The 11,764-nt window shown below is 33.1% G+C and overlaps 1 protein-coding gene across 1 annotated transcript; it reads right to left on the bottom strand.

Moving 5' to 3' along the window:
• Positions 1-5,181: 5,181 nt before the first annotated feature.
• Positions 5,182-5,878, bottom strand: LOC127091119 (uncharacterized). The gene is made up of 4 exons (XM_051029674.1): positions 5,779-5,878; positions 5,619-5,688; positions 5,416-5,511; positions 5,182-5,319 (listed from the first exon to the last, which is right to left on the bottom strand). Exons 1-4 carry the CDS (start codon positions 5,865-5,867, stop codon positions 5,227-5,229), a joined length of 348 nt encoding a protein of 115 aa, XP_050885631.1. The 5' UTR covers positions 5,868-5,878; the 3' UTR covers positions 5,182-5,226.
• Positions 5,879-11,764: the final 5,886 nt, after the last annotated feature.

Genomic DNA, 11,764 nt, shown 5'->3' with positions numbered 1-11,764 from the left:
AGAATTTTGTGATCATGAGTCTTTTCGTTTAGGCCGTCGTCATTGATCAAACCATAATATGAGTCATTTTACAACAAATTCATTCCACCAAATACATTTAATCCATGCCACCAAGATACCTCAAATAATCATAATACAAATTATCTATATACACGAGGTCAATTTTCTTGATTTTCTGACGATATAGTTAAGTATTATCCACAATTTATGGAATCAATTCATAATGTTAGTTATGCTATCATTTTTCTTAAAAATGTGTATTTTGAAGAAAAATATTAAAATTAATTAGTTTCTTCAAAATTATTTTTATTATACTATAATAAATTATTTTATTAATTTGTTTAAAAGAAATTAATTAGTTCTCTCAAAATTAATTAATTAACTCCTTTAAATATAATATATTAAGATTATTTTATTTTTAATTGAAGAAATTTTATTTTTAATTTAAGTTTTATTTTTAATTGCTATAGTAAGATTATTATAAAGAAAATTGATGTATAATAAATAAATTTTATTTTTAATTTAAATATAATAATATTATAAAAACACAATTTTAAATACTATTATTTATTTAAACGAATAACATAATTGAAAGAAACAACTGTTATTTATTGGAAATTATTATACCAATATGGCAATATCACATGTGGCTGGTGGATGAGTTGCTCTTTTGCATCCATTCCATTGGATAATAAAATCACAATATTTTATAGAAACATAGAACATTTAAAACCACAATTAAGTGTAGTAAATCATATATCTCATGAAAGAAAATTGGTAGTAGCTTCCAACCAAATTGGAATCAATGTGACGATAGTGACATACAAGGATATAAAGAGCATCATCTAAAATGATATATGCTATTACATTAATCTTGTTTATACATGGGAAACATGAGCACTATATTGTTGAAGGTAAAAATGATGTGAATTGGGATGGTGATAGATCATGGAGTCCAAGTTGGTAAGTGTTTTCATTGGTGACAGGAAGGTTGTAATTAAGCTTGAGCAGCATCAAAACAAGAAACTATTTGGATTCTGAATATATTAAATTGACAGAAAGCGATTATTTGTTGTTAATATCTCTGTCTATATTCTTTTTTTTTTGGATGAATTGCCACAATCAGGACCACCTCTAAGTCAGTTCCTTTTTTATTGTATTCATTCGAGGTGGTGTACCCGTAATGACTCACACTCAAGTCAGGGTTCTAGAGGTTTAATGAGAATTCAGAGTGTAAATCTTTATTTTTAGATCTTAGAATTGTAAATGGCAATTTAGGGCTTCAAATACTAAGAATAATTTCCTTCAATCTTTCGGACCGCACATCAATAATCTCATCAACACATTTCAACTATTCTCATATGAGTCGCGAACTCAATTACGGTGGTATGTTGCTCCATACACGATACTTCTTAGAAATGCAAGAATTTCTTAGAGATTTTGATGATGTTCCATAGATCTCAAATCATCAATCATTTATGATGAATCAACAACGATTGCAACGAATTATGGTAGTTATGGGACGTGGAACCGGTAGTCGGTATGACCAATTCGACCGTCATCGTTAGTGTTTGTAAAAATATTTTAAATTAAATATTAATATTTACTACTTATATAACAAATATTCACAATATACATGGATATTAGATGAATTAGCGTCTCATTTAATAATTTGTACACTAACGTCAATTGATCTGACAACATCATATGCAATTTTCAATTCAATTGACGTCTCCATTAGAAAATTAAGTATTGTTGCAAATTGGCCTGACAACACACACTTCACTTAAAAAAAAATTTATTTAAAAGTGGGGTACATTGAGATTTTTTTGAAATCATGATTATTTTGAAAATAAATTTGAAAAAGTGAGTTATTTGGGTAAAAAATTCCTAAAAAAATTCCTTAGTATATTTCTTGTTTAGCTATTGAAAGAGTAAAAAAATATTGTAAGAGTGAAATGTTGATTTTGAAATGATTTAAAAGTGTTTAATTCTTCTAAAATAGAATTGATTCTACCTTTAAAATTGATTTTATTTAACTAAAATTTGTATTTTTAAATTTAAATGTGATTTTAAAATTAAAATTTAATATTCAACTTAATTTTATACAAAATTATTCAAATATAAATCACTTTATATTTAACTCACTTTTAATCATAATCAATTTACAAAAATAATTTCTTAAAAATCAATTATTTTCACCACATAATTAAATATACTTAATACCAACCAAAATTCTCCCTCACACCGATTGCTATTATGCTAAAGGTTATAATGGGTCATATTAAGTGATATTGTGGCTTGTCCACGTTACATAGAACATCATGATATAAAATACATATTATAAAATATAAAACATCATCCTAGACTCTTCATTAATCTATTCTTGAGTCGGTTGTGTATGAGTTGGTACTTGAGACAAAGATCCAATTTCAATTTCTAGATTTTTCTTTAACTTGTTGTTCTTGTTTTCAACGGTCTTTCCAGCAATGTTGTTTTAGACTTCTTATTCTTGTTGTCACCCTTTGATATAACCCTACCAGCAACTTTTTCCCCTTACAACTCCAGTTGTGTCTCATGGCTCTACACATGTGGCAAGTAACTGTTGTAAGTTTTCTTTGCAACACATGTGAGTTTCTAGGCTCATCATATGTCTTGTTCCTAAGATTTTTGGGATGACTAATTGCCATTCGCGTCAAGTCTCATTTCATGCATGCATAAGTTTCATTTTGAGGTTTACACAATATGTTTCAATACCATTTGTTATTCTAAAAATGTCTAATTCATCATCCTCATGCCATGTAGGTGACCAACCCCCTGCAACTTTCTTGTTCTTCTCAAGTATCAGTTGAATCCTTGGACAAATTTCTCCAGCATACTTAGACATCATCTCCTCATGAGAAATACTCATCTTTGTCAGATAGTGTTTAAACCCTTCTAATAAGGTGATTATATGTATGTCTTCTTGTTCTAAAACAACCCTGTTAAATGTTTCACACAAATTGTTTACATGAAAATCACACCAAGAAAAGGTCTTGAAGTGTGATCTGGTCCAAAATTTGGAAGGGTCATCATTCATTTCCTTCCACGCAACCTCATTCAAAGTTTTAATCCTCAACATTTCTCTCCCATCTTGCAATTGTTGTAGCTCTTACAACACTCCATATACTTTCTCTTAAATCCATGCAAGGGTACTTCTTTTACCAATTTCCATATAGGTGCTTCACACATAGCCTTTGCTTAACATTATCACTAATATCTTGAATTGCTAAGACTAATATGTGTAATACAATACACAAATATGAAAGGACAATGTATAAGGCATAAACATGAAAGGACAATTCAGTTCACAAATATGAAAGGACATTATATTTTACCTTTTGTTGATTAGATATGAATGATAATGCTCTTTTATTGAATGCTTGCGTGCCTTCAATAAGAAGGTTAGTGAACCATTCCCAGGAATTTTTAGACTCAACCTCTACTTCATCATCAACTACAACATTATCCTCCTTATCATTGTTAACTTCAACATCATCATCAACTTCAACAATATCTTCATTATCATTGTTATCTTGAACATAATCATCAACATCAAAGCCATGAACTGCATATGCCTCATGTATTATGTATGGGTTATTAACCCCGTACTTCACATACATATCAACCAAGTCGAATCCACTAAGATCTTCCATGAGTTTCAACATATCAGCATCATAGTTTAGGGGTCTAAGTCCCCTACTAAAACTAAATCTAGGGTTCCAATAACACATACATTTCATGTTAAAATAACCCTAACTTTAATCAAAGACTTCAAATCCATATATGATAAATAGTCAACATCCGTCTTCCAACTCATTTTTGTCACTACCACACCCACATACCAATTAACAGGGGAGTGTATATGTTCACCCTTCTGATGTAATCTTAATCTAATATTATGAATCTTAGTTGGCCTGTAAATCATTTTTAACATGCATATTATATTAAACACATGGGTCCATTAAACGTGAAATTAAGAGTTAAGTAACTAACCATATGATCAACATCTTAGATTAAACAAATACGAAAAATGGGAAATGTCGTTTGGACCACATACAACTGACACAAAATTAGGGTTCGTACATATGGACCACATTCATAAACAATACTATTCACCTAGGTGTCCAATAGTGGGAACACTACAAAAAAATAGTTATTTATGACGTGATTTTCACGCCACAAAGGTGAAAATCACGTCACAAAATTAAATCAGCATCGTTGTTATTCACGAGGCATGAGCACTTGTTACACCTCTTTTGCCACATGAAAATCACGTTACTATTTTGTGGCATGATATTCACGTCGTTACATATAAAATTAACTGTGTCATATTGTCACGTGAAAAACATAAAATTCACATCGCTAATATATAGACTGCACGATCATAGTAGACTAGGTTGCTCACTACGCCAAATAAGGGAAAAGAGGGCGCTTATTTTGGCCTATAACAGCGCTTTTAAGCGCCCTCTAAAGTGGCGCTGGCATAGGTAAAGACAGCGCTTTGTTTTCCTGGAGAAAGCGCTGTCTAAAGTGGCCCTTTAAGGGCCACATTATAGTGCGCTTTCAGAAAAAAGCGCCCTCTGAAGTGGTCCATAAAGGGACACCTTAGAGGGCGCTTTCAGGAAAAAGCGCCCTCTAAAGTTGTCAATGCAAAGTGTTTAGAGGGCGCTTTCAGGAAAAAGCGCCCTCTAAAGTTGTCAATGTAAAGTGTTTAGAGGGCGCTTTCAGGAAAAAGCGCCCTCTAAAGTTGTCAATGTAAAGTGTTTAGAGGGCGCTTTCTGGACAAAGCGCCCTCTAAAGTTGTCAATGTAGAGTGTTTAGAGGGCGCTTCCTTCAAAAAGCGCCCTCTAAAGTGTTAGTTATTTTTAAAAAAATTGTTTGAAAAACAGTGGATATTTAATTGGTAACCTGTTCGCATGCTGCAAAAGTGTAAAATTCATATTGATTTCATCCTTTAATCCAATGTTATACACCATTAATCCATTGATATATACAACATGAATCCATTTATATACAACATTAATCCTCCATATATACAACATTAATATATGATTCTTTGATCAACAATATACAACAACATATTCATGATTTAGTAAAAGTACAACAACAATATACAACATATATACAACAACAGCATACAACAACAACATTCCATACATATATGTACAACAATATACAACCTAGCTATATGATTCTTTGATCAACAATGAATTGACACAATTCATCCTTCATTTCATCCAAATTTGCTCTTGAGTAAGATTTGTATTCCTCAAAGTACTACAATTAAGAGAATAAAACATATTCATGATTTAGTAACAAATTAGATGAAATATCCGATAATATTAAAATAAACCCTAAGTTATTATTCCATACCATTTTTGGGATGTCTATACGATTCAACGCAATGATGTCTCTCATAAATCTCAATACAAAAAATCCGCAATCGACCGAATTATTTTGCTGAGGACACTACACAGAAAAACAAACAATATATATATAGTTAATTTCTTACAAACACTATTATAAGCAAAAAAACAAACACTATTATAAGCAAAAATAAGATACTTAATATATACCTGAACTCTGATCCAGGTAATGTCCTTCCTATTGCGGTAATTCTTTTTCGTTCTAAATTTTATTATTGCCCTAACAAAATAAAAACGTATATTGAGATCAATCTGACAGACATAATTAAATATACAAATACACACGAATATTTAGGGGAATTTCACTTACGCGTCAACCGTCTTCTTCATATTCGGATATTTACTCCAATCACCCGATAAAGAATCGAGATAATACACTATTAGTCTCGAAAGATCCATAGCAACCAACACCCAGTGCCCACTGTAAAATAAAACAAAAATTTAGATGAATGAAAATTTTCTACGTAAAAGATATACATAGATTAGAATGAAATTATTAGAAAGAAAATCTAACCCGTTGTCAGAATTAAACGGTAAAAAATACAAACTGGGTGTAGTATTATCGCCGGCCGCCATGAATCTATCGACTAGATCATTCTTTACGGATGTTGGATTTTTCGTTATTAACGCTGCGTTGATACGGGAAGCAGCAATAAAATTGAAACGGTTACACAATTCATTTTCCCGCATCAATGTTACATACATATACCTTAAATAGAAACATAATAAACATTAGACTACTCATTGAAATGTGTAAATAAATTGTTCAACTAAGTAAATTATAGATTGATCGGAGTACCATATGTATGTATGAATGACAGCGATGCCCAATTCGGTGTGTTCAAAAAGTTGTTGGAAGTCCTCCTTTCCAATTATTTCGAAATGAGCAGCTCCGAAAACACCTTCATCAAAATCTATAGTACGAATGGCCCCGTGCATAATATCGGACTCATCCACCATTTTCTCAAGACGCATCATAATTTGAGATTTTGTCCCGGACGTCGTTGGAATATCCTTAGCAGCGCTTTTCAACTTTCGACCGGGAACCTAAAAATTCATATAAAATAAATCATGACTTTTTGTGATGCAACAGAATCATTGCGTATATAATTCAATGAGTATATATATTTGTACCTCTTTTTGAGATGCAACCGACTCGATGCGTCTTGAAATCCCTTTACCAACTTTATGTGTGGGTCTTGTAGGAGTCTAACATTACCATGTAATAAGGATTGATTAAATATCACAATTGTAGCTGAATTGAAATGTGAATACTAAATATTCATAATCATTTAGAACATATATACCTCGGCATCAGGGAAAATTAGATCTGACGGCCAACCAACAAAGGATCCGACTGCATCTCGCATCAACGTTGTCTCTGAAACAACGTCAGGTAATGGTAGAACGGCGTCCGTATCTAATACAAGGTCAACCGAAACTTTCATAAATCCCACCGGGAGGGGATTATGGTGAAGTAATTCACCCGAAGTATTGTGCATTTTTCCCTTGCCAACCATGCGATAAGTTGGTGACGATAGATACAACTGGCAAGGTGAAATGCCCTAAACCAATAATAAATGTTATTGTTAACGTGTATATGTGTCAAGTAAAAAAGTGCTATTTTAATTTCATAATAACATATATAATTACCTCGGGAAATTTCGGTTGATAATTGATACTAGCTCGGTCACTAGTATCTTTTGCCTCGGAGGCGCACCTTTCCTCTCTATACCTTGCATTCTCGATTTGCAGTTGGAGTACTTGTGCCCTTAACTCCGCCAAGGTCTCCATCACCTCTTTGTTGGTAGGATTTTTTGTTTTTGGTTTTTTATAAAATGACGACGGAGTCACACCAAAACCCTTACCCCTCACACGACCGGAATACTCAGGAACATTTAGTACTCGACTAAGTACGCTCCTGCAATCCTGGACCTCGGTTGAAGGTACGGTTTGGGATAAAGTCTCCTGAAATATTATTAGAGGAGATTAAAAATGAATTATATGTCTAACAAAATTTTCGATATCATTAAAGAAATAATGTTACATATACTTACACATTCGTCATAAACATTTTGGACCGCTTCAACGACAGCCCCATCCTTCCCAACCCGAGCAGCCTTCCATAATACGTGCTCCGGAAGAGATGTTGCGTCACTTTTCTCCTCGGCTAGCTACACATTGAATTAGATTATAAGATCATCAATTATAACATATTGTGACAATGTATAAGCTCATAGCATTTGAATATACTCACAATTCTTTGTTGTAACCGTGCATAACCCGTACGCCCTTTTTTGTACGGATACGCGGGTTTTGATGCCCTTTTCCTATTTTTGTCGCTTACTTCCTGGATAAAAAAGTTTAAGGCATATTAGAACCAAGTAACTTAACAATTGTATAATACCATAATTAATAGACATTACATGGAATTTTTCGTTTCTTCGTTTGGCGACAAAGTTATCCCATTCATCGGCTGAAATAATCTCGGCATACTTCATTGGTCGTTCTCCTTCAACAAATTTTCCTTCCTCATCCTTGAGAAATTTGTTGCACAAAAAGGATCGAAATCCTCGGAGTCTTTTTCCGGTCAATTGAATACAATATTTTTGCCGGCTTTCATCGATGTGAAAGGATCTCTAAAAAACATACACATGGAGTGTGTTATTATAAAGTAATATTATAACAATATATGGTCAACAAATAGTCAACAAAAAAAAACATATAACAATATATGGTAAGTACCTGTATCTCCGACCATATTTTTTCTTTGCCAACCTTCAAGTCCGGACTTCTCCAATTATCACATGTAATCGGAATATGCTGTCGAACAAGGAAACCAATGTAACTTGCCAACATTGAACCGTTAGGCTCAATTAGTTGGTCTTCAGCACTCCAATGCACTTCAAATTTTACACCCTTGTCTCTTGCACGAATGATTGACTTCATAACAGTCAATCCTCGTTTGATTTCTTTTTCAACATTGTTACGTGATCCATTCTTGTCATGGGTATCGTCTTGGTTAGCCATTTTATCTGTAATATAGAAATGATTCAATAAGACCCAAGTAAGACAATGATTCAATATGTGAACACATTCATATACCTTCCATTTCTCATGCAAAAGACCTACTGCATGCAAAAGACCAATGCAAACTCACACACACCTACTGCATGCAAAAGACCAATGCAAATTTATGGTGTTTGGAAAATGAACAAACTTGCATCCATAATCATCAAACTTCCAAGCACAAGCTCAAACACACTTCAAATGATATCAGTTTTCAATCCGAAATAAAAAACTCAGTTTGCCCTAAACAACATTAATCAACATAATGCACAAAATGTAAAACTAAGTTTAGAAAATGCCCTAATCAAACACATGAAGAAAGTGAACGGTAAAGATGGAGAAGAGAAATACCTTCAAGGTGACGGTAACGATGGAGAAGAAAGTGAACAGTGACGGTGGACGTGAACGTGAACGCAGCAGCAGAAAAAGGCGACGGCGACGACGACGGTGAGGGAGGGAGAACGAACGGAGGACGAGAGTAATCGCAGTAGACGGTGGACGCAGTAGAGAGAAAACCCAGTTACGTAAACGAAATAGCTTGTAGAAAGGGAAAATAAAGAGACATGCAGTATATGTTATAATTTTAATGTTTACTAAAGGGGACCTTAGAGGGCGCTTTTGTAAAAAAAACGCCCTCTAAAGGGGGCCTAAGAGGGCGCTTCTGAAAGCGCTCTCTAAGGCTTTCCAAAAGCGCCTTCTAAACTGGAAATGTACATGGACTTAGAGAGCGCTTTTTTGAAAGCGCCCTCTAAGGGTAACCTTAGAGGGCGCTTTCACTAAAGCGCCCTCTATTGTTGTCCCTCCATTTCCTCATTATTTTTTTTTTACTTCACTTTAGAGGGCGCTTTTTTACAAAAGCGCCCTCTAAAGGGGGCCTAAGAGGGCGCTTCTAAAAGCGCTCTCTAAGGCTTCCCAAAAGCGCCTTATAAACTGGAAATGTACATGGACATAGAGAGCGCTTTTTCAAAAGCGCCCTCTAAGGTTACCCTTAGAGGGCGCTTTCAATAAAGCGTCCTCTATTGGTGTCCCTCCATTTCCTCATTATTTTTTCGCTTCACTTTAGAGTGCGCTTTGTTACAAAAGCGCCCTCTAAAGTGCGCTGTCTATTCCAATAGTATGCTCCTTATTTTTTCTCTTCACTTTAGAGTGCGCTTTTGTAATAAAGCGTCCTCTAAGGGGCGCTGTCTATTCCAGTTTTTGGCGTAGTGGCTGCGTGAAAATCACATCACAAATATATATATATATATATATATATATATATATATATATTTATATATATATATATATAAGTCTTGTAAATGATTTCTTCACTAAATGATTTAAACACACATCTTTTACCGAAGAAATCATGTAAAAATGGAGCAGCTTTAATCAGTCAATAGAGCTTAAGTCTTGATCAACTTTTTGAGTCTTTGTCAACAAATAAATGAAAAATCAAATAATAGAAAAATATAAAAGTAGAGTTTAACCTTAACAAAATTAAAAAATAATACCTTTGACTGAAATCCATATAAGATTAACCTTTGCAAAAAATGGTGGAGTGGAGGAAATTGAGAATGAATGTATTGATTTTTGGTGGAGGAGAGAAAAAAGTAGGAGGAAGAAGAAAATGGAGAGAAAAAAGAGTGTAAGGAAAGAATGAGAGGATTGGAAAATGGGGAGAAGAAATGACACGGAAAGTATAATGTGTGAGGAAGTGTTGAAGCCTAATAAACAGAGTCTATTGCGTCATGAAATTCACGTCACTAAATTTTTAATCGTCGGGGGTTGTGACATGAATTTCATGTGCCTATTAGTGAGGTAGAAACTATGACACTACCTTATAAAAGTCAGTCATATACATTCTACCAATCAATTTTTTCCACTCAATTTTTTTTTGAAATTTGAATAGCGACGTGATATTCACTTTACAACGATTTTTTGGGAAAATAAATTTCTCCAATGTGAAAATTTGACATTTATTATATTATTACGTTAAATAGTTAGTGGTTTGTTTTTCTTGTCACAACGCTACTTTTTAGACAAGTGAATTTAATGTCACAAAATCACGGCGTTAGAAAGCAATTTTCTTACCGTGGAAGAATAAGATACATAGCTAAGATAAAACTTTACCTCTTTGTCTTTTTTCATTGAATGTTGTGGGTTATTCTTTATTGGAGAAATGTGACACAACAAACAAGACGAAAAATGGTGATTAATGCTTTGAATTGAAGAACAAAACTAATTAATAAAAGAACCGAGCTGAGAAACTAGAAGCTACCGATACCTCACCCTCTAATGCAAAGATGAAAACTAGGCTTCATAAACTAAAGAGAGAAGCCGAAGAGAACACAATGAACTGATTTAATATATTTACATATTAATTAAATTTTAAAATATTTATTAAATTTAAATTAATATCACATGGCATTACATTATACATATGAAAAAAAAACAGTATTTGTAACATCATTAAAATCATGCTTTGTGATGGAAAAAGAAACAAAGAATGTGCATTATTGGGAGTTTACGCATTTAACCCTTAAAATTTCATAAGTTTTGGAGTTTTGTCATCAAACGCGAGGAGCTTACGCAATAAAAAAAAGTACTAACTGTTTAAGATTCAGTGTGACGTAATTGGGGACACACCTATATTCCATTTTTTGGTCAAAACAATAGTATATTTTTGGGTAGTTAATTTAGTCTTAATCAATTTAGTCCATAAAATTATTAGACTTTAAAGATTTGTGAGTTTTCAATACATTTAGGAAGAAGTCACAATGTCTTGCACATTTAGATTATAAATAATTGATTCAGAAAATCTTAAATCATTTTTAAATCTCAAAAACTTCATGAATAATTGTAATTTGTATTTTGAAAAATTGATTATTCTCTTTATATAAAATAAAATAAAAATATTCAAAGTTTTTTTTATGAAAAGAAAGAGAGCATAATACAGTCTAGTTTAGGTTGTAGGCATGAAGGTAATAAGTGAGTGGTTGCAATTGTGTGTTGTGTTTAGTCACAAGCAAACGGTGAGTGATGAAAAAGGGTTAAGGGGCAGTATTGCTTTATGGTGCAGCAGATACATAAGCAAATATTTGGTAAATAAAGGGGCCACACCCACATACATACATACATAGGCATGGGATGGACCTGCACATGATATTCTTCATGTAGTACGACGATTCAAGATTTTTTAATATTTTTCACTATTTTGTCTTTCAAATCTTCTTCAATGAGACAAA

The sequence above is a fragment of the Lathyrus oleraceus genome, chromosome 6 (assembly GCF_024323335.1).
Source record: "Lathyrus oleraceus cultivar Zhongwan6 chromosome 6, CAAS_Psat_ZW6_1.0, whole genome shotgun sequence".
Lineage (NCBI taxonomy): Eukaryota > Viridiplantae > Streptophyta > Magnoliopsida > Fabales > Fabaceae > Lathyrus > Lathyrus oleraceus.
This window is presented reverse-complemented; position numbering and strand designations above follow the sequence as displayed.

Bases quoted from the DNA above. Each gene is read 5' to 3' on its own strand.
- LOC127091119 (XM_051029674.1), bottom strand. From the start codon at position 5,867: ATGGATCTTTCGAGACTAATAGTGTATTATCTCGATTCTTTATCGGGT. The intron at 5,689-5,778 runs GTAAGTGAAATT...TTATTTTGTTAG, and splicing joins ATGAAGAAGACGGTTGACGC to GGCAATAATAAAATTTAGAA. The intron at 5,512-5,618 runs GTATATATTAAG...TTTTCTGTGTAG, and splicing joins TTACCTGGATCAGAGTTCAG to TGTCCTCAGCAAAATAATTC.